Below are 26,305 nucleotides of genomic sequence, written 5' to 3'. Positions count from 1 at the left end.
ACAACCAATGCTTTAATTACAAGCAGCTTAATGACTGTGAAATCTGCTGTTTTGTGAGGATCTCCTGGCCTGACTACTGTAAACGTCTAGCAGTGGTACACAACGTAGTATGTTGCAGAGACGTTAGAAAGTATTGAGTATGCTGTGCAATATTATATTCTCATTGAAAACAAGCTAGAAACAGAAATTGAACGGCAAGAGCAGTTTGTGAAGTTTTGATATATCCTTGGATTCTACCCCGGATTACGGTAAAAAGGCACTTCTAGTTTTGAAAATGTGTCGGTAGGCCTCCACAAAAAGGATTGTCGAGATGTGCTGGATTACATTCATAATCACCTGACATATTCGGTAGTGTATTAGGATATATACATATTAAAATTGATAATAAAAAGGACAACAGGTCGTGATCCTAACATCGGCATTGTAGTAAAACACACTCCCGCAGGGTGCCGCCCCTCGATGCCGATATTCCCCCGCATGTGGATAACTTCCTTATATTCGAATTCTTGACTTGTACATGATCGGATCTCTCTTTGCACGGGCAACTAGCTCGATATCTCGATCATTCTCTCACTCCTCAATCGCCAATATGAAGCATCATTTGATGGTCGGTACCTGGACCGCTCCCGGGCGCATCTATACCGTACAATTCGATGATGATGCCCTCACGCTAGAGTTGATCAAAAAGACGGAGATTCCAGAAGCGGAGCCTATCTCATGGATGACCTTTTCTCACGATAAGAAGACTATATATGGCGCAGCTATGAAGAAGTGGAACAGTTTTGCCGTCAATAGCCCGACAGAGATCGTTCACCAAGTGTCGCACCCGGTTGCTGGTCACCGTATGTCCACAATCCAATTCCAATTCCACTTGCTAACCATTCCTTTTGTTTCGCGCTAGCTCTGGCTCCCAGCAGCGAGACCAATACTCGTGCTATCTTCGTGCTTGCCGCCCACCAGCCTCCCTACAATGTTTACGGAAACCCTTTCTATAACTACGCCGGGTACGGTAACGTGTTTTCTGTCAAGTCCGACGGAGCTCTAGACAGCAACATCCAGAATCATGAATATGTTCCCAACACTGGAATTCACGGCATGGTGTTCGACCCCACAGAGACCTACCTGTACTCCGCCGATCTCACGGCCAACAAGATTTGGACGCACATCAAGGATCCCAAGACGGGCGAATTGGCACTGGTAGATTGCCTCGAAGCTCCTGATGCTGGTGATCACCCCCGCTGGGTAGAGATCCACCCAAGCGGCAAGTACCTGTATGCGCTGATGGAGGCGGGCAATCGACTGGCAGTCTACGTGATCGATGAGCGCACCCACAAACCAGTATTCACTCACATCACATACCCATTACTTCCTTCCGGTGAGTGTTACGACCTCTGGACAACAAGCGATCGATGTAACTTACAATTAATCCCTCATTTAGGTCTTCCCCCACGGAACAAGTACCGCGGAGATGTCACTTTTTGTACCAAGGGGGAGAATATCTCTTTGCCACTACTCGATCTAACCACTTCGACGTGACCGGCTACATCACCGCGTTCAAGCTCGGCGCCCATGGCGAGATCGAACGCCAACTCTTCATTAACCCCACCTCAACTAGTGGTGGTCACTCCAATGCTGTTAGTCCATGTGACTTCAGTGACGAGTGGCTCGCACTCTGCGATGACCAGCTCGGATTTGTTGAGATGTATCGCTGGCGCGACGAGAAGCTGGCACGCGTTGCGCGTGTGGATATTCCCGAGCAAGGATTTGGCATGAATGCCATCTGGTACGATTAAGACGATTGAGAATGATTAAAAAAATGATCCAAATTGTACAAATATATACATAAAATATCAAGTGATTTTAAAAGACAATAACCGAAAAGGGCAATATCGGCAGTCAAGTTCGGGTTTTACCTTCACCCGGATAAGGGGCAATTCTGAGAGTGCCGATATTATAACATCTTAGGAATCTTGGGGATATTCAAGGGCTTTAAAGGTCTTTAAAGGTCTTCAAGATAATTTTACGTTTAACTCTTTTCGTTTATTCCAATTTCATCTTCATAATGCCTACTCCCGGTCTTCTCTACGTGACAATGCAGCCCAAGGGCTCACTGCCAGACACCCAGTTTCACGACTGGTACAACACTGAACATGGACCTCTGCGTCTGCGGTTGCCCTTTGTCACTAATGGCTTTCGCTTCCGTGCCACCGATGGAGAAAAACCTGAATATGTGGCTTTGTACGATATTACCGACATGGACGAATTGACCCGCGAGACCTACTTGGATCTAAGAACCGACTTGATAAAGACGGAGCGGGAGAAGAAGACTATGGCGCAAATTGATGTCGGCCGTTTACTGTACGATTTAGTGGATGAGCGCAGTGACCCCAACTTTCGCCCACTAGAAGATCAAGCCGATACAGATGCCGAGACTCAGGGTAGCGTCCTCGTCGCCGTCCGAGTTGCCACTCACCCCGACCCCACCAAACAAGCTGACTTGGATAAATGGTACCGGGAGGAACATTTTGAAATGCTCTCCCGTGTGCCTGGATGGCGCCGTAGCCGCCGTTTTGTCACTGCGGCAATTGATTCCGCCGCCCAACGTGAATCGCTGGCGCTTCACGAGTATGCTCCCGTCAATGGTCTTGGAGGCGATGCTCACAAGGCCGCCATGAATACCCCATGGGGATCACGTCTCATGAGTGAGGTCGTAACCTCTAAGAAGCGCCGCGTATATGAATGGTACTACACTTTCGGCCCTGCTCCCCGTGAGCTGACTTCGCTAGCTGCCCCAGATGTCATTGGGCCTTGGAACTCCAATGATGGCCGTACTCGCACATTTCCCTCCACTGTCCGCCCGGCTGTCGAGTCGTTCGTCACTACTTCTGATGGCGTTGAAATTCCCTACCGACTGGAGGGCAGCACTGACCCCTATGCGCCGGTGGTCGTGTTGAGTAACTCCATTTTGGTCAACTGGAACATCTGGGATCGTTTCGTTGACGCGTTCTTTGCTCATAAACAAAACCAGCGCTACCGTGTCGTTCGTTATTTGACCAGAGGCCGGAATTCGCAGAGTGGTGAACAGCCTATCAACATCGATCTGCTGGCCACTGATCTGGTGACATTACTGGAAGCTTTGCGAGTGCCTCCCAAGGCCGCTCGTTTGATCGGTGTGAGCTTGGGTGGTGTGACCGTTTTAAACACTTCGCTCCTTCACCCGGAGCGCGTTGGGGCTTTCATCGCATGCGACACGAATTCTTCCGCCCCCGAATCCAACCGCAAGGCATGGGGTGACCGTGTCGCCATCTGCGAGAAGGAAGGTTCTACCAATCCAGACACCAAGGAACCCATTGTCGGCGAAGAGTTGGCCGAGGTCACTACCCGTCGCTGGTTCGTTCCGGAGTCATACCAGACCCAGCCTGAAGTCATTGCCGCCGTCAAGGAAGCGGTGCGCACCAACAGCTTGAAAGGATTTGCCCACAGCGTGCAGGCCCTCTGTGCCTACGATATCCGCGAGCGCATGGCTGCTGCCACTGTGCCGGGTCTGTTCGTCGCTGGAGCCAATGACGGTGTCTTACCCCAGACAATGCAGAAGATGGCGGCGGATCTATGTGGAGGCGCTGATCTAAAGATTATCGACCGTGCTGGACATCTGCCCATGGTTGAGCAGCCTGTAGCATTCGCGGAAGTTGTGACTGACTACCTCGGCAAAATTGATGGTTGATTGCATTTCTATGAGTGTTCAGAACTATTTTTGCTCCTTGTATACCTTATGATAAATCCGTTTACTGAATGTTTACCCGACACAACCGTATCTTCCCTTTGAATGCTTGTATGGAGTAGCATTCCGCAGATCCAATCACGAGTACAGATTCAAGTGATGTGTGTGTACAGGCATAGACGTCGAATGGCTTTCGTTTCGAGGCTTCGATTGCATGGTAAACCCTGTTGACAAATCCGCATATGTTGTCTGGAACGAATGTCGTATGGTCAGGTCGCGAGGGTTGTGCGGGCAGCGGGAGGGTTTCCAAGTACTAAGCCAACTGCGTGTTAGAAATCAGCGTGGAGTCCAATTTGAAGTAAAAGATATAAGATCGGCACGTCTAATCACACAACATGAGTATATTGCATTACGTTGTAAAGAAGAAAAGAGGGAGAGGGCTTAGAAGAGTCGAAGAGCTCAACAATTCGGCAGACCAAGGCGGCCAAGGGCGAAATTCAGCTTTGCGGGGGAAACCACCTGCACTTCCTCCTCTGCATTCTTCTACTTCATTCTCGTTCGCTGTTTCTCTTCATTCTTTTCTCTATTTTTCTTTTGAATCATGCCTGAGAGCAAAATTCCTCAACCGGGTCCTGCCAAACTTAAGCGCAATGCAGGCCCCGACGAGTGGCTGGAGGCAGCGAAGGATTGCAAGTACCTATCCGAGCCACATATGAAGCAGCTGTGTGAGATCGTCAAGGAATATATGATGGAGGGCAAGTTTATTCTAACCTGAACTTGATCTATTCATTCTGATTGTGTTTACAGAATCAAATATCCAGCCAGTATCGACACCTGTCACAGTCTGTGGTGACATTCATGGCCAATTTTACGATCTCCTGGAACTCTTTCGAGTTTCTGGGGGTATGCCCGATGGCACAGAACTGGACCCCCCAAAGACATCTCCCTCCGTGATTACCTCTGCCGATATCGAACCCCCCTCAAGCATCTCAGACCCTAAAATTCGCAAGAAGCTTCGCGGCCCCAACGTGAACTCCAATGATGAGGAAGATGCGAGTGCAGAAAGCCGATCGGCCAGCGGTACACCCGAGGATCTCCAGCTGAACCGTAACTTTGTATTTCTGGGTGACTATGTGGACCGCGGATATTTCAGTCTGGAGACGTTAACTCTTTTACTCTGCCTAAAAGCAAAGTGAGTAGCATCTGAGAGATGGGGGTATTCACTGCTGACTCCAACTAGATACCCCGATCGAGTCACATTGGTCCGTGGTAATCACGAATCGCGCCAAATCACCCAGGTATACGGTTTTTACGAAGAATGCTTCCAAAAATACGGCAGTGCTTCAGTATGGAAGGCATGCTGCCAAGTTTTCGATTTCATGACATTGGGGGCCATTATTGACGGCAAGGTGCTGTGTGTTCACGGCGGTCTGAGCCCTGAGATCCGCACATTGGACCAAGTCCGCGTGGTAGCCCGCGCACAGGAGATCCCCCATGAGGGTGCCTTTTGTGATCTCGTGTGGTCTGACCCAGATGATGTGGAGACATGGGCTGTCAGTCCTCGGGGAGCAGGTGAGGATCTTTCTTCTCTCCTTGAATATACATAGCTGACAATCATAGGATGGTTATTTGGAGACAGAGTGGCTGATGAGTTCTGCCATGTTAATGATCTCTCGTTGATCGCACGCGCCCATCAGCTGGTCAACGAGGGCTACAAGTACCATTTTAATAACCAAAATGTCGTCACCGTGTGGAGTGCACCAAACTACTGCTACCGATGCGGAAACCTGGCCTCGGTCTGTGAAATCGGAGAGGATCTCAAACCCACCTTTAAGCTGTTTAGTGCAGTCAGCGATGACCAGCGGCATGTTCCAACTTCGCGGCCAGGGCGCAGCGAGTACTTTTTGTAAGATGTGATGCGAGTTCTGTACCGGCGCTGGCGTTCGGTTTGATATTTGGGCGGAAGGATGAGCATTATATAATGATTTAGACCAGACTTAATGATGCATATGCCTTGTGTTTGGATATGAAGAAACCAACTGGGGATCAAATGAAATCAGTTATTCTACGAGGTAGCATCCCGAAAACTTCTTTACCGATGAATGTAAGAGAGAAATCGATCTACGTAGATACTGCCGAGGCTTTCCAGAATGTCATCCCATCCCCTTTCGGAACACGGAACGCATCCCGCGGACCCTCGGATCTCATCCCGGGTGCATCATAAAAGACCCCGGAGATACTAACCTAGCAAATAAACTTGAAAAGAATGGAGAAAGTTGATGTCCTTATTTGCGGCAGCGGGTCTGCCGGTCTTTGCGCTGCCACCTGGCTCGCCAAGTATGGGGTGCGGTGCAAGATTCTAGAACGACGGGGTGGTCCTATGAAGATGGGTCAAGCTGACGGTGTGCAATGTCGCACCGTGGAGATTTTTGAAAGTTTTGGAATTGGAGAAGAGCTTCTTCGTGAGGCCTACCACGTTCTAGAGGTCAACTTCTGGGCCGACAATGGTACAGGCGCTATCAAGCGAACAGGCCGGACAGCGGATACCCAGCCAGGTCTATCACACCAACCTCACGTTATTCTGAACCAGGCACGTATAAATGGGCTTCTAATTGAGCTGATGGAGAAGTATAATGGCCAACAAATTGACTATGGCTACAATGTGACCGACGTCAAAGTGGATAGTGCCTCTATCGAGGATCATGGCGCCTATCCAGTCAAAGTCACTGCGGAAAAGGACGGGAAAACAGAAGTGTTTGCAGCCAAATATGCGCTGGTAGGTGCCCATTCTCTATTTCCAAGATGTGGACGCTTGCTGACCCGATCATCAGGCTTGTGATGGGGCACACAGCATTGTCCGCAAAGCCCTTGGGTACAAAATGATTGGAGACAGCAGCGATGCCGTCTGGGGTGTCATGGACATGGTGCCCCGAACCAATTTCCCTGACATTCGCAAGAAGTCTACCATCCGCTCAAAATCTGGGAACATCTTGATTATCCCTCGTGAAGGCGATAATGATAACCTGACGAGGTTCTACATTGAACTTGCCCCAGGAACCAACCCGAAGGAGGTGACGCTGGGAAAGTTGCAGAACCAAGCACAGAGCATTTTTCATCCGTATAAGGTAGACTTTGTGGAGACAGTCTGGTGGTCGGCGTACGCGATCGGCCAACGTCATGCCGATTTCTTCCACAAGGATAACCGGGTCTTCCTCGCTGGTGACGCTTGCCACACACACTCCCCAAAGGCTGGACAGGGTATGAATGTCAGCTTACAGGATGGCTACAATATCGGCTGGAAACTGGGCGAGATTCTGACTGGTCTGGCCAATCCCTCACTTCTAGAGACTTACGTCCTAGAACGTCAGAAGGTGGCCATTGATCTGATCAAATTTGATCGTTATTTCTCCAAGTTGTTTTCTTCCGGGGTCCCCACTTCTCCTGCCGAGTTCCAAGAAGGCTTCATCAAATCTGGCAAATACACCGCAGGCTTCACGGCCAAATATGAGGTCTCGCCTATCACCTCTGCACTGGAATTGACCAAGCTCGCCTCTAATGTAGCCGTTGGTATGCGGCTACCCAGCGCACAGGTCGTCCGATTTTGTGACTCTAAACCCCTACAACTTATGAAGTGTCTCAAGTCTGATGGCCGGTGGCGCATCATCGCCTTCATAGGTGACCTGACTGTACCAGAGAACCACTCAAAGCTCAACAAGGTCTGTTTTGTCACTATCACTCTATCATCTGGGCTTCATCTGATGCATCATATAGCTGGGAGAATACTTGAGCGCAGCCGACGGGCCTATCCACACATTCACCCCGAAGAATCAAGATATTGACAGCCTTATCGAGATCATTTTGGTTGGACATGGGAAGCGTCATGGTGTTGAGTTGGAGCAGATCCCGGAGTGCTTTTATCCTGTCTCTGGGAAAAACCAAACAAGAGGTGCAGATACTCTGATTTCCAATATGTCCACCATACCTAACCTGAAATCTTCAGATCTACACAAAATTTATTATGACGACGAGAGTTACAACGATGGTCACGGCCATGCATATGAACATCTCGGGATTGACCCGTCACAGGGCGCTCTTATCATCGTCCGCCCAGATCAATGTAAGCAAATACCTGGACGTGAGAGATTGACATATAATTGACGCTTTTGAACCGCTAGATGTCTCTGCTATTATGGGTCTAGGTGATTATCCTGAGATCGGCAAGTTCTTTGCTGGGTTCCTAGTACGTCAAAAGTAGGTTGATTGGCTTTCCACATGTGTGAGGAAAGAGATCACAGCTAAATGGCATGTACATTAGAGGCGCGAACACTGGCCAGGCATTAAACCCAGTTGGCAGCAGACTGTGAAGGTTGGGCGAGGCTATAGAGGGATGGCTTTTTTCTAGATAGCTTCGGTTCACAACTGAAAGACACTCATAACGAGTTTTCTCGGTCTCAGTATAAATTTACGACTCTGAAGAAATCAAAGTCACACATTTCTATACTACCATGGGCTTCAAATTGAAAGAGGATGTGATATTGAAAGAGCAAGGTAAGCAAATTGACAGACTTTTATGCAGAGTGACCGAGATATAAGTGTGGGTCTATCAATATGTAAGTAAATGTACAAGAGTCTGCCTGTAGGCTTTATTGCGCATGAAAACGCTTTAGTAGAAATTCGCCCAGATTGATATATCGTCCCCGACTCACGTCTTGCTGGGCCAGGATCTGCTCGGCCACATCATGTGCCCAAGCAAACTCGGAATGAAAGTTGCGCAGCTCCCTTAGACGCTGGCGGAGCCATATTTGATGTGTTACATTATCGGTTTCAATCACTGCCATGAACAGCGGCAGGTGTAAGCGTTTGAGGAGGTTCGGATCAGACAAAAATTGCTTTTGGGAAATGTCAATGATTCCTGCTGTAGCTTGCTGATGAATCCCCAGAGGTAGAGTATCGACGCAGAGGAGGCGACGGTGGAGAAGGACCTGGGCGTAGAAGGTAGAAACGGCCATGTATATGGTATTGAGCGTACGTCGAGCCGAGACATTTCCGGCAAACCTAGAGGTAATGAAAAGGTCGGAAAATTTCTAATCAGACGATCAGTAACTCCCGCGATATCTGGGAGGGTTACTTATACTGACTTCTCGAATACCGAGGATCTCACGGGAAAGAGCTTCGGCGGAGCGGGCGGTACCAGCCGCGGATTCCACGAAGACCTTCCAAGTTCGATGACGTAGGCAAAATCCAGCGTGCAACAGCTCGAGGGCTCTATAATTCTCAATGTCGTCCATAACTTCCTCATCGGGGTACTGTTCGCCCCAATAGCATCGACCCCATAGACGAGCACAACGATGAAGATGGTCCGGCTGCAGAGCAGGATTCCCAGACTGGGCCACATAGTCGTTAAGTGACTCGGTAAGGCCGATGGGACGGCAACTAGCATCGATATATCTAGATCCTTGTCAGTAAGTCACTTTGACGGCTGGGAAAAAACTCACAAAATCCACAACAAAAACTGCTCCGGGATGAAGGAGATCTTGGTCACATTCGCGGCATCATTGGCCAATGTATCAATGCCGGGAGAAAAGAGCATATCATTCACATCTTTAATGCGGAATAGTTGTGGGTGTGTTTCCAGAAGCGAGCGCACGCCCTGGAGGTGGAGTTGGAGCTGGAAATGCATTAGCCGATGATAATTTGAGTCAGTCCATGAGAGCATTCTCACATGGCGCACCGAGTGTCCGAACTGCCACTCCCATGCTATCATCAAAAACACAGTGGCAAAAACTGTCTCGACATCATGCAATGAAACCTGGCGTGGCGTTTCAAGTAGTTGCCTGAATTCTTTGACAGCTTGACTGTAATGGTACCGACCATGATCCTGAGAGCGCGTGATCCACCCATTGCGATACATATCAGATGCACTTATTGCCAGTATCATTCGCATTATGACTCTATTTGATGTGGCTGGACCTTCGTAAAGATGGCTAATCTCGCCCGATTAGCCGGGTAAACTCTTCAAGACTCAAGGGGGAGGCAACTATAAAGATCTCACCAGAGTCCAGTCCACTTCCATCCCTTCATGTAGTAAAATACAAGGGAGGAAGAGGGGAAGTACTGAAAGTATTGTCGATCAAGAGTGGTGAGTGTTAATGAATTGGCACATGCAACGTTGATGCTCAAGGAAGGGTATATGAGAGTCGCAATTGGCGCCAGGTCAAACGTGTCAAAAGGAATAACGTCAGATACCCGAGAGACAGGCGAGAGACATGTAAAAAGGTCTTGTCGAGACTCGACAAGGTTCTCAGCTGGGTCTTGAGGGTTCAATTGCTCCAATGCAGGTTCGAGATGTCGAATTTGCGTGCTTCTCCCACGCTTCACTGGGACCCCCCATTCACATTTGAGGCGCAGGGATGAACATCTTGTACAGACTGGTTTCTCTTCCCCACACTTGACCTTGCGACGGCGACAGGTACTACAACCTACCAAGGAGTAAGTTAGTCGGCCACGTATCAAAGTGAAAGAAACACCCTACCACTCTTAGATCGCGGGCCATTACGACCCAAGCCCTGCATGGATATGAACCACCAGGGATCAGCCTGCAGGCATGAGCTAAAGGATCAACGAAGGCGAATTATTGGAAGAAAGGTGTCGGGATGCTGAACGACCTCACTGCCGAAGCCGATAAGATAACGCGGGGAAGGCTGAGTCATCATGACGTTGAATCCCGGGACAGTTTCCCCTTTTGGATGTATTGTCGGATTCAATGTAGTATGGGGAGTTGACATCCTTTTGAAGACTACAACTTGTTCACTCTTTGGGAAGCTCAAAATCGTATATACTGAAAGGAGAACTGTCTGATAACCTTGCAGAGTACTACATACCTCTACTCCTCCCGCAAAACCTCTTCTTTCCATTGACGCCGTGCCATATCATACATATCATTCTCTACAATCATATCCCTACCAATTAATGCCTCAGCGTGAGGCTCCTCTGTTCCAGCTGCAGCTGCAAATGTCGGGTGATGTGGACGTTGCAGGGCCAGGGATCGCAAACATTGTATGAAGTGTGGGGGTCTCGTAGCTAAACGTTGCCTGTTATTGAATTGCATGGGTTAGTCTTGCTGAATAGAAAAACTATTATCCAATCACCAGCCAATATCGGACGGTCCTGTTCATTACTTCTCATGGCGGTTAAGAACCTTGCGACTATATCGTCCCACGTGGACGTGGTAGCGCTCACAGAGTGTGTCATTCAATCGAACATCGGTATAGAACTCACCCCTTAGAGAAATGATAAGTAATTGTTTTCTTACATGTAGCTGGGTGAGTAAATAGGCCATAAAGGGATGCATACTCCTCAATCTTGACCTGACACCTCAATGCAATTCCGCACTTTACTGATAAGGGTATTCAACCCCTTCAACTTAAGGCTGCGCACCTGTCAAAGCGCTTTTGTATAGTCCGCGATTACGTTGGCTACATTTGGTGTGTCCAAGAAAGCACAGTATACACACCAATCCGGAAGCTGCTGTCGAAGAACCGCAACATTGTTGTAAGATGAGACTAGAGCATCAAGCGTGTTGATCCCTTTCCAGGGGTTTCCACCGGCGTGAGCACTTTCACCCGTGAATTCGCCTATATCGAACCGTTTCCATCAGCATGGAAAGCGAGAACTGATTGGGTGGCTCACAGTGAGTATTCTTGCGTGCATTCATAAGTGTTCTAGCTATGCCATCGCAAGGCTCCTGGTCAGGATAAATGTCTTGAGGGCCTGGGTGACTGCAATCAAGTTAGCACATGATATTGCATCATCTTTCCCATACGTGTAATGCTGGTCCTCTGCTCCTGACAAAATCTACGGGATCTACGAAAACAGCACTAGCTGGCTACGACAGAGAGACACATGAATCAGGTTTCAATATCTAGCCATTACTACAGTGGCCTCTGAGTGCCAGCAATTTTGCCTGCGCTCATAGCGTCTACATCGTCCCAATCTCGCGCCTTTACTTGGAGTATAATCGTATTCATCCAATATTGACTAGAAAATTAGCATACATCATCGCCTTAGTGCCCTATCCGCTATGCTTGTATCCTGTGTCCTCACGGTTAGCCTCTCTTGAAAGCCGTATAGGCCCCTACGGATTGATCGACGTACCAAGTCGATCATCTTTCTATTTCGTATTTCACGAGGATACTTTTTTTTCTGCATATTCTCTGCCTTACTGCTTATTCGCTTTGAGATCTTTGATCTGACTTCAAGATAAATGAACAAATCCTTTGCATTAGTCTACTTTTATCTTGTTAAGCCAGAGACAAGTAAGTAATTTACAATCAGGGTCCTCAATTAAGTCATCCAATTGTTCGTCGAGAGGTGTCAATTCAAAGATACAGCTCATTCCTATGCATTACTCAGAATAGAAAAGAAAATACAGAGAATGATAGATTGGTGGAGAGGATCCAAGGTCTTCAGATGTGAGACATCTTTGATATTATCATAACCCTCCCCTTGCCACGCCCCCCAAAAGACCTGTCGTCAGATCTGAGGCCGAAAGGCAGAGAAGAAACAGCCCAGGAGTAACACAGGACTAAGTGGCTTCTCATGTGCTTTTGATCATTTTCAGTCATGCTGTCTATATTGAAAATGCTATTTATCTGTACATATCGCCTGTGCTAGGCTACGCGAATGAATAACCAGCTGCCAGAGTAGCCGGGCTGATAATTATCCTACTTCGGCTTATATCTATATATATATATATATATATATGTATATTAGTCCAAACCCATATGACGAACCGATGCAAGGAACACCTCGATCATTCAATATCTTCAACTAGATGGTGTTTGTGTATTTCGTTGTCCACGAGGTTACCTCGCAAATTCGCCCAACTGATCGGTCCCCGACAGTAATCATCTGCGCTTTTTGTCTTCATTTCATACGGAGTTCATGTTACATTCAAATTCATGCATCCCATGATACGGTCATTTATCTCTTCTGGTGCAATCTAGGCTTATCGGAGTTTCAAAAACTATTCGCTGCAATGCTATATAAACGTCAGGTTTAATGCGAAGTATCCTCTAACTCCTTTATATCAAATTTCTCTTCAAATTCTAGGTACTTGGAACAGTTCGTTACCGACTTACTCCCAGAGTCTTACTATGAAGTTTCCTTCCACGATCATTGGTGCTGCGCTACTCGCCACCTCTATCGTCGCCTCTCCTCTGACTTCTCGGCGACAGGCGAGCAGTGCGATACAGCGATCTGCACGAGCCATGCGCCGCACAAGCCCTCCTTATACTCTGGGTACCTCAGAAGAGCTCTATTTGAATCAGACGATTCAAGAAACTTACAGCTCAAATTGGGCTGGGGCTGTGCTTATTGGTACTGGGTACACTTCGGTATCCGGGGAGATCACAGTTCCTTTCCCCCAACTTCCAAGGGGTGCTAATTCCTACACGAACTACTGCGCGTCTGCGTGGGTTGGCATCGATGGCGATACTTGTAATACAGCCATTCTGCAAACAGGAATTGATTTTTGTATCCAAGGGGAAACTACGTCGTACAGCGCCTGGTACGAATGGTATCCAGACTACGCCCATGACTTTAGCAACATCCAAATTTCGGCTGGAGATGTAATCAAATCGACAGTCGATGCGACTTCGAGGAGTTCCGGCTCTGTTACTCTTGAAAACTTATCCACCGGTGTATCTGCGACGCATATATTCCCCCATGGCATTGGGGGTAACCTCTGCGAGTTTAATGCCGAATGGATTGTGGAGGACTTTTCTGTAAACAACGCAATGGCGCCTTTTGCCAATTTTGGCACTGTGGTATTCTCCAATGCAGTTGCCTCGCGCGGTAGGACTACTTACGGACCATCAAATGCTACTATCATGGACATCTATCAGGATCGGATTCTCACATCTTCTTCTGTTACCGGAAATACTGTCACTGTCAGTTACATTTAGTTTTGACAAATGTCCAAATTTGATGCCCTATATATCTTCACTGCAATATTCCGATAGAACTGAGACTTTAGGTACACCAAGTATCGCTGCATTATGCCTATACTTGTGGTTTTGATTAGATACCACAATGGGCTTGACAGATAGGTTCCATAAAGTCCGTCTTGTACAATATCTTCATTTCGTTCTATTACCTTTTATTGGATGGGTGATGAATACCAAGAGTGTGATCAACTTTTTCTTGTCAATACACGGTGAAATATAGCTACATCCTTCGGCTTGACTAGTACAATCAAAATAGGATTTCCGTATGAATACAAGATCAAGAGGTACAAGCAAGCTCTTTGACAATCGATATCACTTTTATCTTCTCGGATGGTGGGTATCATGAGTTGAAAGGGGATTTTCCTGTCACATTGTGGACGCAAAGCAAAGCCATCGGATTTCGTTTAGTTCGATGCTTTTACTATTAATTAGTAGTTCACGTGGGTATGTAACAGCTGGATGTCTTTGTTTCTGTGTGTACACCAGATACATTATATCCTGTCCACAGTAGTCTCTCCAGATGAAAGAGGAGACGTTCCAGGATCATCTGGCACTTTGATTCTACAAAATCGCCAGAGAGCATCTTGCACTACATCGTAGCAAGCTCCGTATCGCACAACTCTCATTGTCCTGAAATCGATCATGGTAGAAGAGGGTCGAGGATGGTGGAACTTTTGTATCCCATAATTAATAACTATATCTGCCACTTTCAGGATCTCAGGCTCAATGTCCTCAACCACAATCTTCACTCCCGTGCCGGTGATGTTGGCAGATGATCCCATCAGAAGAAGTTTCTCTATGGTAGCAAGTCGAGACAATTCGTCTAGCAAAGCCCCTCCGTTGACTAACAGCGCTAGAGTGTCTTCAACAACGCTCTTGGCTAATATATCCGGTGGAAGCTTTTGAATTATGGGATGATCAAGGCGATATGGCGCCACAACCCCAAGAGGAAGATTTAAATTCACAGTCAAGAGTTTGACTATGCTTGCTTCTTGTGGGGCAAGAAGATGAATTTCTCGATGCAGAAGGTAACTGCCAACCATGACATGTCGCTTGTGTGGTTCTCGTCGTTTCGTGCGGAAAATCCGGTCCAATGCGTCCGGATCGATCGCGGTTATTCCGTAGCCAACATTCATTGGAATAATCGCAATACCACCCCGTTTCAGAACTTGGAACACAGCTCTAGCGTCATCCTTTGGGCTTGGTTCTTTGTAGAAAGACATAAGTATTGTATGGAGCTGATGTACTCTAATGAAAGCTTGGTCATCAGCGCTTTACTGTGGGCATGATAAGGGGACCTTAATACTAGACATCGGATCAAATCTCGTTTAACAAATTGTGTAATATCGGGGAATCTTAAGACATGTAACACAACTGTTATCTTCGAGGAGTTCATGACAGTAAAATTGAACTGGCCCAGTCTCATTCTCCGGCGAACGACATATAGAATAGACCACGGGGCGTAGGAAATCGACAGCAATCGGTCAACTTCCCTTACATGCTCGTTCTCCTTCAAATCACCAAGTATCAGATATATCTCTCACTCAATGCTCACAAAGGATTCATTGGATAGGAAGTCCCCGCGACTGGCACCTCCGTTGTCCTTGAGTTGGGATACAGTCACATTGGATAATTCAGTGGGCCACACCGCATGCCAAGTTCCTTGTGCACGAACAGAATATTCATGTCCCTTTTCAAGGCCTTGAATTGGCAAATTGATAGTTACATCGAGGGTTTCGCGTGCTTGTATCTCAACGAGATCTTTTTCACTGGCGGGTAGCTTGCGTGATACCATGATAGTAGGAATGGACACTTTCCGTTGGTCCGTTGTGTCACAAATCTCGAAAACACCGAGCACACCAGCCTGAGGGTCTAACGGGGTGCCCCATCTCAAAATAGTAACGGGCGAATCTGCGGCATTGTGAACAGAAACTTTGATTGGTAGAGCGAATGGTTCTTGTGCCTCTAGGATCGGTGCCTGGGGGGCCAGGGTGACCTGCAAACTCAAGTTTGACTCCATAATCTCAAAGCAAAGGGGGTCCTTGTTGAATCTTAGGAAAAGGATAAATAATATGGCGACAACGAAGTTATTGGAAAAGTTGACAGTAGTATCACGAGGTTTGAGAGGGTTGGGTGTGTCCAGGTTTGTTATCACGCCTTATATTTGGACACGCCGATCATGTTGACGATCTCTCGTGTGCATCCAATCAAGTCTACTGATTGCATGCCAAGTCAACTGAACAGGACACTCTACCGCATTTCCTCCGGGGTTCCGTGCAACACTCTTTGCTTCGTAGACTTGGCATCGCGTTACCCACCGGACCGGGCTTTTCATCACAATAGCCAAGCCTCTACTATTTTTAAGGCCATGTCGGACATGATTCCTCATAATGGTTGAGAATAAGCATTAGTTATCAAGTCAAGACTTTGGTGCCGTCTTAGGTAGTATCTTGGCACCGGAGTCCGAGGAGAAGCGCAGGGTTTAGGGCTTGGCGTGATGTGAATGGAGGAGACTTTGTAGGCCACTTGAGAAGGAGACAAAGTTATGAATCCCAGTAGGTTGCATTACTGTATTATCATGACCATGTTGAGTTCTATACAGTTCAATGTCTCTGTTTTCCTACAACAATGGTGTATTTTTGTGTCCCACAGAATCAACTTCTATGCTTAATCCCATACCTCGGCCAAACAGAGAGATCTGCTCAGGGGCTTGCTTTTGGCGCAAAGCTCTATATATGAAGCCGATCGTGAGGAGTTACATCGAGCACCCCGCCCCGCTCTTCAACCGTAAGCAGTCAAATCCAGTTTCATAAACCCTCAGTCATCTTAAATCACCAAAGCCGGTCCATCGGGGGCGCGGGTTTCCGTCGGGCCAAGATGACATCTTTGTTGATCTTTCTGAAGATGTAGCCATTCCAAGATATCTCCAACCAGTGACATGATTGCCCGCTGCCTGCTCCTGGGATTTAGCTATCTCAAGATACATTCAACCAGTGACAAGATTGCCTGCAGGTCTTCCGTGTCCGCAGGTCTTCCGTGTCCGTTTTATGCAAAGATAGCTGTTGGCGTGATCAAGTCGTTTCATGCAGGGAAGATACTACACTCTTTCTTTCGTTGTCCCTCTAGGCGACGGGGGGCAGATGGAGGAGAGAGGAAACCACGGCATTTTACTTCGTATCAGCCGGCTATAAAGCAGACAATATCCTCTCGAGGATAGGAGCTTCTTTTTCCCAGCAGTATCCAAGACATCAGAATTACAATTTTTTTTTTTTTGAGTCTTTTGTCCTCCGAGCATCATGCGTTTCGCTGCCCTTTCTACGACACTTCTGGCTTTAGCCGTGCACGGTTTGCCAGTCGATACCGATGAGACTTCTGGCCTCGATATCACCTTGAGTCGTATCAGTGACACCCGCATCAAGGCTGTCGTGAAGAACTCTGGTAGCGAAGATGTCACATTTGTGCATCTCAACTTTTTCCGTGACAGCGCACCTGTAAAGAAGGTTAATGTCTTCAAGAACGGTATTTGAAACTTCTCCGGACACCATCGGCTCAATACTAATTTGATATAAGATGCTGAGGTCACTTTCGAGGGAATCAAGCGCCGGTTCGTCCTTGAGGGTCTCACTTCGGAATCTCTCACTTCCCTTGCTGCAGGAGAGACCTTCGAGGATGAATTTGACATTGCCACTACCACCGACTTGTCTAGCGGAGGTCCATTGACTCTCCAGTCGAAGGGTCTGGTTCCCATAGTGGTTGATGGTGCAGTCACTGGTTATCTGCCATACCGTTCCAATGATCTCAAAATCGAGGTTGACGGTGTCAAGGCCTCCCGTGTGGAGAAGGCTATCAAGCCGCTCGATCGTCGGGCTCTTCAAACCTGCAGTAGCTCGAGCAAGAAGTCGGCTCTTAACACTGCCCTTGCGAATACTGTGAAGCTCGCAAACGCCGCCGCAACGGCTGCCCTTTCAGGATCTTCCTCCAAGTATGTTACATATTCTTTACTGCTAATTAACCAGTCTAACAAATTCCGATAGGTTCCAGGAGTACTTCAAGACCACCAGCACCGCTACGCGCAAGGTTGTGGCTGCTCGCCTTCAGGCTGTGGCTAAAGAAGCCAGCTCGGTGACTGCCACCAAGTACTACTGCTCAGACACCTTGGGATAGTAAGTACCTCCTTTCAGTAGAGACTTTGTTTGCATACGTGGCTTACAAATGTAATCCAAATAGCTGTGAGACCAATGTCTTGGCTTACACTCTGCCATCTCAAAATGTGATCGCCAATTGCGATCTCTACTACAGCGATCTCCCAGCATTGGCTAGCTCATGTCACGACCAAGATCAAGCAACCACCACTCTCCACGAGTTGACCCATGCGCCAGGCGTATACAGCCCGGGAACCGATGACAACGGATATGGATATGACGCTGCCACATCCCTTTCTAGCGCAAAGGCTGTGCTGAACGCTGACTCGTACGCACTGTATGCTAATGGTTAGTGTCTGAAGGTCAATTCTACCTAATGAAAATTAGCTAACCAAAGAATAGCAATCAACCTTGGCTGCTAAATGGTCAATTTGAGTTTTCCAGATACCAGGTTGGATGCGTCTTCTGATGAGGCCTGTCGATCAGGTACTAGTTTTGGAGGCAGCGATTATGAATGAGAACTAGTTGAAGCAGATTGGAAATGAAATCTCCAGTGCTGACGAATATCCTCCCTGCCCTGTAATATAAATATAGTCAATTGGTTGGAAGGGTCACACTAGGAGCCTATATCCACCTATGTGTAGATCAGAATCCCTTGTCCGAGACGCTCTTGGCCTTGATCCGGCCATCGATAGCCACTCTCCGGATCTCTAGATGCAAAGGATTGCTAGAAGCAAATAGAAACTTTCTATTACATGAGAAAAGAGCTATCGATTTACTTCTTCTACGCCGATTTAAAAAAGGTTCTACCCAGACCGGATACGAGTGTATAATGCTTGTAAGGTGAGCTCTGATCTTAACTGCTGGGTTTGTCATGACTATGATAATCTCAGACAAACAAACTTTCTAACATGAATTGTCTGTATCTTTGAAACTTTGCTTGTCTGAGGACACTCCCGTAGAGCTTTGGGGCTGCAAATTCACAGATTATGACACTTGAAAAAGCACCACTCTGAGGAAATTGACAATGAAATGAACTTGAAGTCCTTCAAAGAATCAGTCCTCCACAGGCAGTGCACCCTCGGCTTGCATCTCAAGCGCCACCTCATCCACCTTCTTCCATACCCTCAATAGATTACCCCCTACCACCTTACTTGCATCTTTATCACTGACTCCTCGTTTCAGTAGCTCCTTTATCAGATTCGGGAACTTGGACACATCCTCCAATCCTCGGGGGACCGTCGGAATACCATCAAAATCGCTACCTATTCCGACATGCTCGAAGCCTATAAGATTACCAATATACATGATATGATCAGCAACTCGTTCCAGAGTGACGTGAACAGGGTCCGTGTCTGGGATCCCATCGGCGCGGTCAGACGCAGTGCAGGAAATGAAGTCTGGTGCGAAATTAACCATAACCAGGGAGTTCTTCTCCCGGACTAGCTCCAGGATGTCATCGGGGACGTTGCGCGGGTGGGGACAGAGTGTATAGGCCGAACTATGGCTGTAAATCACTGGAGCACGACTCCCTGCCCATTCGGACTTGCCGGCACCCAGCACATCACGCATGGTATCCGTGCTGACATGGGCTAGATCGACGATCATCCCCAGGCGGTTCATCTCAAACACCAGCTTCTGGCCTTCTTCACTGACACCGTGCCAAAGAGGGTCGGACTTTTTTATTCCACCGCCTGGAAGTTCAAGAATGGCGGCGTCGGCATACCGATTATGGCAATTATGCGTCAGAGTTGCGTATGAAACGCCTAACTCATAAAATATTCGGAGGTGGGCCATTGAGTTACCGATCGAATGTAAGCCCTCGATACCAAGCGGTGAGATGATTTTCCCCTCGCGGAAAGCGGCCATGGCAGTGGTACCGTTTGGCGGGGTTGAGAAGACCTTGGGATATGCCTGCTGAATCCTCAACATGAGATCCACCTGCTCCATCGTCTCTCGCACGCCTATGATTCCAATGTGAGTATACTATGCAACAGCCATCGTACCGAGTTCACTTACTTGCTGCATAATTCTCGTCGGAGAAATCGGTCCAATTCTCGGGGCAGGCCACGAAAACACTCCAGAACGTACCACCAACTCTACCTTGTTTCAACCGGGGAATATCAACGTGGCCGGGAAATTTTCCCTTGACAAAAGCCTCAGTGAAGTTGTAGTCATTTACGCGGTTGTGAAAGTGTTCCCGAATCAAGATAGGAAGATCATCGTGGCCGTCTGTTTTAGGCCATCAGTCATGCTTTTTTCATACGTAAGTATTCTCTCCAATCTCCATACCGATCAATGGAGTCTGGGACAGGATATTTTGCACCCTTTCCTCGATGCTTGGAGAAAAGGTAGAGTGCGAGCGTGTGAACCAGGCGGTGGATACAATGATACAGAGAAACAGCCAGAGTAGATTGAAAAAGTATTTTCTCTGTCTCGGTTTCGGCGCATCTCCTTGGCTCTCCAAGACGGGGCTTTTCTTGTCATTCATTCTGCAGATCTAAGTACCTACCTAGTGTGTTGCAACCTTCCAAGGAAGGTCGAAGAGGCCGGAGATGCTTATCGATAAGACTGGTATGACCCAGGTGGAGGCCCGACCGGGACTCCAGAGGTCCAACCCGCCGAGTTCTCATTATGGTGTTTCATAAGAGATGTATAGCAGATATGTTCTAGAGTCTTGCCAATAATTCTATTCTAATGATTTTTCTACCCCGTTTGTCAACGGGTGAAGCCCAGGAGCTGATAACTGATGAGTCAGCGACTGGATGCCGACTGACCGGATAGGCGGTGAGACTTCCCGTCCAATCACACCGCCTTCAGCCCGGTAGATTCCCCCGGCGGGTTGTCAACTTGGATAAGTGGGCTGGCTGGCTCCATTATTCAACATCCTTTGGGGGTTCCATGACTTCGTGTTGAGAACGAGAAATATAGCTTCGCCTTTATCGAAAAATCTCACCATGATGCCGCCTGGCAAGACCACCGCCGGTCTGCTCCCAATTTCGGCAGCAGCTACGCAAAGAGCGGGCTCTGGAGCGCCCGCAAAAAAAAACCCCCAAGCCTCCCGCGCCACGTCTCAAACTTCTCATTCGGCGTTTACCCCCGGGCTAACACAGGCCGAGCTGGAGAATGCTCTTGGTGACCAGTGGAAGACTGGAGCAGGAAACATCGACTGGCTTCAGTACAAACCTGGCAAGGTGTCGAAAGAGTAGGATTCACGCTCTGATGCCATCTTCTATTGATTCTGACTGACTGGACTTCTTCAAATAGTCCAAATAAGCCATCTCGTCCATCAAGAGCGTACATCCACGTTGTGTCCACCGAATGTGTCTCTTTGCTCTCAGACGCCGTACGCCAGGCTTCTTTCCAGGATGCTCGTAACACTCTACATGACCCTATTCTACTTGGGCCTCCATCGCTGGAGTTTGCACCTTATGCCAAGACCCCCGGAAGCCGGTCTCGCAAGGATGCTCGTCAAGGCACGATTGACCAAGATTCCGACTTCATCGCTTTCTTGGAAAGTCTGACCCAGCCCATTACCAGGCCCGCGGCTATGGATTCCGCAGCTGATGGTGAGGACAAGAAGAAGGAAGCCGTCATGACCACCCCGCTAGTACAGTTCATCAAAGACAAGAAAGCTAGCAAGTTAAAGGACGGCAGCGGGTCTAAATCCAAGCACGGTCGATCGGAGAAGGAGTCGAAGCAGGAGAAAGTGCAAGCGAAAAAGCTCTTGCAGCGGGGTGATAAGGAAATCGTTACAGCCGCTTCCGACAAGAAACTCAAAGGGGAAAGGACAAGCAAGGACTCCATCAAGGCAACCAAACAAGGAGCCTCTGCTAATTCCAAGGGAGGCAAGTCGAGTACCGCATCAAACACTACAAAGGATACAACTGCAGCTCCAGAGCGGAAGAGAGAACGCGGCAATGTCACAGCAGCCACTAAGATCCTTCAGCGTGATCTTGGACTCTCGCCATCCAGTGGGCGACGACGCGGCAAAGGCGGTTCGACTGACACTACCTCCAAGAACGAAAGCTCTCGAGACTTGGCTAATCCACCAGCCGATTTGCCCAAGAAGGAAACCAACAGGGCTCCCAAACCCGCATCATCCACAGTCAATACACCAAAGTCCAAGGACGGCGAATCATCCTCGCGATCTGTTGCGGCTGCGCCGCCTGCGACCCAGCCAGCCAAATCTACTAAAGGCGGCAAAGCAAAACACTCATCGACTGCCAAACAAGCATTCCTCAAACACGCCAACCCATCCCAGGGTGTGACGGAGGCGCTCCTGGAGTCTGCATTCACCCCATTCGGAGCAGTGACGAAGGTCGAGATCGATAAGAAGAAGGGATTTGGCTACGTAGATTTTGCTGAACCGGAAGCACTTCGCAAAGCCATCGCTGCGAGTCCCGTGTCGGTGGCCCAGAGTCAAGTTGTGGTATTGGAGCGCAAAGAGAATCCCGGAATCGAGAAGTCGCGCAAAGGCCGCGAGGGTTTCACAGCCAATAAGACCAAGGCTCCTGCCGAAACTGCAGGAAGCGCTTCAGGGGCTGGCGGTAATGTTGGGGGTAATGCTGGTTCCTCTCGTGGATCTCGTGGAGGGCGTGGCTCACGAAATAAAGGACCCAAGGGAAGCTCTGGAGCTTCAGATAAAATCGGAAGCACCGAGGCGAAATGAGGGCAAGCATATTGAGTACTTCAGCAGTTCACGAGACATGATACCCGAAGGCATGATAGGTTTTACCGATGATTACACCATGGCCGCGGCAATTGTTTTATACTATGGCCAGCTAATCGAACCAGACAGTATCAACGTGATACATTCAAAGGATTTAGCTAGATCATGGCAGTTGCCTAGGCCGAAGTGTGAAAATCCCGCCCAGCATGACCTCCATGAACACGAATTGTTTGCAGCCTATATACTAAAATGGCAATTAACCAGTTTCTACTTCGTAGACCAGATGGCGAGGGATGCGAGCAGTACGAAAGGGTAAAAGTCAAGGGAGATATATTAAATTTTTGGCTAGCTGCATAAACCCCTCCACAGTTTCCCATATCAACCAAATTGGAAGAGAACCTTTCAGACCTCCTCGACACCCACCAGGACCGACCGACCGAAGTCAGACGCCGAGACCAGGTCAAGATCATCACCACTCCCTGGACCGAAACACAGACACTGCGAGCAGCACGCGTGACAGTCGAGGCGGGAGTAAAAAGGTTTCACTTTAGGGCATCGAGGACATGTAGTCATCAGCAAGGGTGGAGATTCTGTGGCTCTTTTAAAGAGTTTAGAAAGGGGACGTCTACTCTAAAGTGATTCTTTGAACTGTTGGGGAAATCGTCAGTAAGATGTTGAGATACAGTTTTTTTTGGAAACTGTATGGGGGATGGAGAACATACGTAGAGTCGCTTGAAAAACAGAAGAAGGTCCGGGGGGCTGGCCATATTTATATCCTTAGACAGTCACGCTAGTGCTAAGCGAGATTCTCTTGTTTGTCTGCATTGCTCTGTTTGTGTTGTTTGACTCCTAAGTGGAGCACGGACTATTCATGATCCATGGCATTTTCTGTCCAATCATCTGCCAATCCCTTTCGCTCGGGGCGGATCCTTTCAAGATTTCAACCTCTGCTGTTCCCTCCGTACGGAGTATGTTGTACTGTTTTGTGCAGTGTCTTGTATATCATTTTTTATAACGTTGTTCTTGATCCTTTGTATACTTTGTAACTAAAGTATGTAGAGGTTTAGTATTGCTACTTACCGGCTTTGTTCATTCATTATTTTTTATGCAATACACATAGCTAGCTTCTGCTACATCGGCAACTGTATATATATCCTATCATAGTGTGCGCAAGTTCGTCGCACCGAATCACACCATTCCGGGTGATACTTCTATTATTTGTTCGGTTTTCCCCCAGAGTATCATGCACGCAAGATATGCAACACCAGAAGCTTTTACCCTACAAAAACTGGCTATCTTCCAGTACTCCCGAGGTCCCTCTTCCGAAATTTGGAAGTCGGGCCGCACACGCTTATCCCTTGTCCTTTATCTCTTATCTCTTATCCCTTATCTCTGACCTGTGGGGATCTCCCGAATCCAACCCCAGACTTGTACTCCGTAGACTCTTCAAATATGCCACGGCCCAAGGTCCATCCAGCAAATCGGCTGCGAGCAAATACCGCATGCACTGCCTGTCGTGCATCCAAGAAACGCTGCAGTGGTTATTTCCCATGCACCAACTGTACTCATAAAGGACGAGGCCGCTCATGCACTCCATTCAAGTCCTTACCAAATGTAGGCCTCCGCAGCCGCCTCATACCTCCTTCTCAACCCACGGTCGAGTCCCCTCGAATAAGGAGCGAAATAAGAGCCGAGCTACAGACCCCCTTGATCTCACAGCCTCATGACGTCGGTGCACCCAATCCCGAGTCGCCGGAGGCGGGCTCGCATTCCCCCGAAGTTGCACATCGGACGCATCCGCGCATGCTCCGTAACCTGCAAGGGGAAAGAGGTATGAGCTCTGGGACTATCTTTTTAGACTTTCATACAAAGCATTTGATTTGACTTTGGCTGCAGTATACGTCGGGAAAGCTGCCTCTTTGTCATTTCTACAGTTACTTCGAGACACGGTAACCCAACATATCGGGCCCTCACAATTCTCTCATAATGGTGGGAGTGAGGATATGTTAGAGGCAGAAGCTCATCATGATCTGTTGAATTTCTCTGAAGAATGTTGCACTTTTGATGAGAAGGCGCGATTTATTCAGAGTTATCAAGCAGCGGTAGGATGGATGCCAAACCATAAAGGGTAGATAAATCACTGACACCACGCAAGACAAGCGGGGTTTTCAATTTGAGCTCCAACGACGACACTTCATCCTCTTTTATTAGCCCAGCAGAGCCTGAAACCGACCAGGAAAAGGCTAGGGCGGCCACCATAGACCTTATGGTTGCCATTGGGGCACAATCCTACCCGAAAGATCCAAAGAGCCTTCAGGTGGAGCGGTTCTACTTCGCTCGGGGCCAACGTGGGGCGTTTGCCAATATGTTAGAAGACCCCAGCATGGATTTAGTGCGAATATTTTTACTCATGTCCTTCTACATGCTGGGGGCGTGTCGTCGAAATACGGCATTCATGTACCTGGGAGTGGCTTCACGAGCGGCAGTGGCGCTGGGGTTTCATGCAGACTCTCCAGGCTCAATGAATCCCGATGAAAGTGCTGCGAACCACGAACGGTAAAACCTTCTCTCCAAACCTACTTAGCACAACTAATCACCAATAGATCACGATTGTGGATGAGCTTATGTATTCTCGATTTGCTTGTCAGCTCAATTCTCGGGAGGCCCTCTGCCACATCACCTCTATTGCCGGAGAACCGACAAGAACCTGGCTGGATTGGGGCCTCACCTACCGACCCTGGCTTGGTGGCTTCATATCGGTTATCGATGATATTGGACGAAATTATAACCTGTCTTTATAGTGAAAAGTCTGCGTCCGCAGAGAAAGCAGATCTGCTCTTATGCAAACTAAACACATGGAGCGAATGTCTGCCGCGATCACTAAGGACGACGTCTTTGGGACACAAAGATCAGAGTACTTTCCGGGCACATACAATTGGAAGCATGCACGTTGCATGTTCGTATCACTTTGCAGTAATTTTAGTCACCCGACCTTTCCTCATCTCGGCGTTGAGTGTCCGGCTAGCCCGGTTACACCACAGTCTCTCGACTGGCGATTCTAGCGAGAAGGTGCCTGAGGAGGATGCAGCTCACTCTCGGCTCGCAGCGGCATGTATTGATTCCGCTGTATACATGTTGCAAACATGCCTCGAGGTGCACAAGTCCGGCCTTCTACTTCGGAATATGTGTATTCTTAAGTTCGTCTGTCGCAAATAGCCATCTAATGACTCCGACACTAACATCGAGCAGAGCTTTTATTTTTGCCGCAGCTCTTGTGCTCGGGTTCTCTATGTTCTCTCGCCGTGACGTGGATCCCGAGATTGATGGTGTATTCCGCGGTGCTCTGACCATCTTGCGCATGCTGGCGTCGCAATCTGCCCAGGCAGCTCACTACCTAGAGATTATAACAATGTTGGAGGCAGCTATAAGGGAACAGCGCCAGCGACTTGCGGCCCAAGCCCGCCAGCGGCGGAGTCCATATGTCAATCGGATATTTAGTTTGAGTGAAACTCCGACAACACGACACACACAAATTGAGGCGGACGACGAAGAAGAGGTGAGCAATGCTACTCCAATTCGATCACAGAGTGTCACGTCATATCCGTTGTTGCACTCGGAAGATGGTGCTGCTACTGTTGTCACACCCCCCATGATTGATAGCACCCTATTCGACTGGGAGGGTATGGATTTGTCTTTATGGGATAGTTTCCCATTTCTCGCTGAATCGACTACAATATGACAAATGACTCCTGTACTACCTCCG

At 48.2% G+C, this 26,305-nt stretch overlaps 15 protein-coding genes across 15 annotated transcripts; 9 read left to right on the top strand and 6 right to left on the bottom strand.

Moving 5' to 3' along the window:
- Positions 1-589: 589 nt before the first annotated feature.
- Positions 590-1,793, top strand: N7500_001377 (lactonase family protein; the record flags this gene model as incomplete). Its single annotated transcript, XM_056672523.1, has 3 exons — positions 590-842; positions 902-1,375; positions 1,489-1,793. The coding sequence occupies 3 exons, from the start codon at positions 590-592 to the stop codon at positions 1,791-1,793; spliced, it is 1,032 nt and encodes a 343-aa protein (XP_056538096.1).
- Positions 1,794-2,062: 269 nt separating this feature from the next.
- N7500_001376 (putative alpha/beta hydrolase) lies at positions 2,063-3,724 on the top strand (the record flags this gene model as incomplete). Its single annotated transcript, XM_056672522.1, has 1 exon — positions 2,063-3,724. The coding sequence occupies one exon, from the start codon at positions 2,063-2,065 to the stop codon at positions 3,722-3,724; it is 1,662 nt and encodes a 553-aa protein (XP_056538095.1).
- A 598-nt stretch (positions 3,725-4,322) lies between these two features.
- sitA (TOR signaling pathway phosphatase SitA) lies at positions 4,323-5,631 on the top strand (the record flags this gene model as incomplete). Its single annotated transcript, XM_056672521.1, has 4 exons — positions 4,323-4,446; positions 4,565-4,913; positions 4,962-5,293; positions 5,342-5,631. The coding sequence occupies 4 exons, from the start codon at positions 4,323-4,325 to the stop codon at positions 5,629-5,631; spliced, it is 1,095 nt and encodes a 364-aa protein (XP_056538094.1).
- A 356-nt stretch (positions 5,632-5,987) lies between these two features.
- On the top strand, positions 5,988-7,976 carry N7500_001374 (putative phenol 2-monooxygenase; the record flags this gene model as incomplete). Its single annotated transcript, XM_056672520.1, has 4 exons — positions 5,988-6,497; positions 6,553-7,437; positions 7,493-7,838; positions 7,921-7,976. The coding sequence occupies 4 exons, from the start codon at positions 5,988-5,990 to the stop codon at positions 7,974-7,976; spliced, it is 1,797 nt and encodes a 598-aa protein (XP_056538093.1).
- A 388-nt stretch (positions 7,977-8,364) lies between these two features.
- On the bottom strand, positions 8,365-10,293 carry N7500_001373 (uncharacterized protein; the record flags this gene model as incomplete). The annotated part of the gene is made up of 6 exons (XM_056672519.1): positions 8,365-8,805; positions 8,860-9,169; positions 9,217-9,389; positions 9,444-9,705; positions 9,774-10,200; positions 10,254-10,293. The coding sequence occupies 6 exons, from the start codon at positions 10,291-10,293 to the stop codon at positions 8,365-8,367; spliced, it is 1,653 nt and encodes a 550-aa protein (XP_056538092.1).
- Positions 10,294-10,604: 311 nt separating this feature from the next.
- On the bottom strand, positions 10,605-11,060 carry N7500_001372 (uncharacterized protein; the record flags this gene model as incomplete). Its single annotated transcript, XM_056672518.1, has 2 exons — positions 10,605-10,812; positions 10,900-11,060. The coding sequence occupies 2 exons, from the start codon at positions 11,058-11,060 to the stop codon at positions 10,605-10,607; spliced, it is 369 nt and encodes a 122-aa protein (XP_056538091.1).
- Positions 11,061-11,161: 101 nt separating this feature from the next.
- On the bottom strand, positions 11,162-11,499 carry N7500_001371 (uncharacterized protein; the record flags this gene model as incomplete). The annotated part of the gene is made up of 2 exons (XM_056672517.1): positions 11,411-11,499; positions 11,162-11,355 (listed from the first exon to the last, which is right to left on the bottom strand). The coding sequence occupies exons 1-2, from the start codon at positions 11,433-11,435 to the stop codon at positions 11,162-11,164; spliced, it is 219 nt and encodes a 72-aa protein (XP_056538090.1). The 5' UTR covers positions 11,436-11,499.
- A 1,377-nt stretch (positions 11,500-12,876) lies between these two features.
- N7500_001370 (A4/G1 family peptidase) lies at positions 12,877-13,686 on the top strand (the record flags this gene model as incomplete). The annotated part of the gene is made up of 1 exon (XM_056672516.1): positions 12,877-13,686. One exon carries the CDS (start codon positions 12,877-12,879, stop codon positions 13,684-13,686), a length of 810 nt encoding a protein of 269 aa, XP_056538089.1.
- A 533-nt stretch (positions 13,687-14,219) lies between these two features.
- On the bottom strand, positions 14,220-14,951 carry N7500_001369 (uncharacterized protein; the record flags this gene model as incomplete). The annotated part of the gene is made up of 1 exon (XM_056672515.1): positions 14,220-14,951. The coding sequence occupies one exon, from the start codon at positions 14,949-14,951 to the stop codon at positions 14,220-14,222; it is 732 nt and encodes a 243-aa protein (XP_056538088.1).
- A 317-nt stretch (positions 14,952-15,268) lies between these two features.
- Positions 15,269-15,748, bottom strand: N7500_001368 (uncharacterized protein; the record flags this gene model as incomplete). Its single annotated transcript, XM_056672514.1, has 1 exon — positions 15,269-15,748. One exon carries the CDS (start codon positions 15,746-15,748, stop codon positions 15,269-15,271), a length of 480 nt encoding a protein of 159 aa, XP_056538087.1.
- A 1,276-nt stretch (positions 15,749-17,024) lies between these two features.
- On the top strand, positions 17,025-18,223 carry mep20 (uncharacterized protein; the record flags this gene model as incomplete). The annotated part of the gene is made up of 4 exons (XM_056672513.1): positions 17,025-17,247; positions 17,299-17,710; positions 17,763-17,891; positions 17,956-18,223. 4 exons carry the CDS (start codon positions 17,025-17,027, stop codon positions 18,221-18,223), a joined length of 1,032 nt encoding a protein of 343 aa, XP_056538086.1.
- Positions 18,224-18,926: 703 nt separating this feature from the next.
- Positions 18,927-20,361, bottom strand: N7500_001366 (putative dipeptidase; the record flags this gene model as incomplete). Its single annotated transcript, XM_056672512.1, has 3 exons — positions 18,927-19,834; positions 19,890-20,102; positions 20,163-20,361. The coding sequence occupies 3 exons, from the start codon at positions 20,359-20,361 to the stop codon at positions 18,927-18,929; spliced, it is 1,320 nt and encodes a 439-aa protein (XP_056538085.1).
- A 466-nt stretch (positions 20,362-20,827) lies between these two features.
- N7500_001365 (putative nonsense-mediated mRNA decay protein Upf3) lies at positions 20,828-22,542 on the top strand (the record flags this gene model as incomplete). The annotated part of the gene is made up of 2 exons (XM_056672511.1): positions 20,828-21,075; positions 21,138-22,542. 2 exons carry the CDS (start codon positions 20,828-20,830, stop codon positions 22,540-22,542), a joined length of 1,653 nt encoding a protein of 550 aa, XP_056538084.1.
- Positions 22,543-22,791: 249 nt separating this feature from the next.
- N7500_001364 (Nucleic acid-binding OB-fold) lies at positions 22,792-23,181 on the top strand (the record flags this gene model as incomplete). Its single annotated transcript, XM_056672510.1, has 2 exons — positions 22,792-22,854; positions 22,912-23,181. The coding sequence occupies 2 exons, from the start codon at positions 22,792-22,794 to the stop codon at positions 23,179-23,181; spliced, it is 333 nt and encodes a 110-aa protein (XP_056538083.1).
- Positions 23,182-23,994: 813 nt separating this feature from the next.
- Positions 23,995-26,281, top strand: N7500_001363 (Zn(II)2Cys6 transcription factor; the record flags this gene model as incomplete). The annotated part of the gene is made up of 5 exons (XM_056672509.1): positions 23,995-24,373; positions 24,439-24,644; positions 24,698-25,098; positions 25,146-25,739; positions 25,792-26,281. 5 exons carry the CDS (start codon positions 23,995-23,997, stop codon positions 26,279-26,281), a joined length of 2,070 nt encoding a protein of 689 aa, XP_056538082.1.
- Positions 26,282-26,305: the final 24 nt, after the last annotated feature.

Source organism: Penicillium coprophilum (genome assembly GCF_028826855.1).
Source record: "Penicillium coprophilum strain IBT 35676 chromosome Unknown utg000001l_segment0_segment0, whole genome shotgun sequence".
Taxonomy (NCBI): Eukaryota; Fungi; Ascomycota; class Eurotiomycetes; order Eurotiales; family Aspergillaceae; genus Penicillium; species Penicillium coprophilum.
This window is presented reverse-complemented; position numbering and strand designations above follow the sequence as displayed.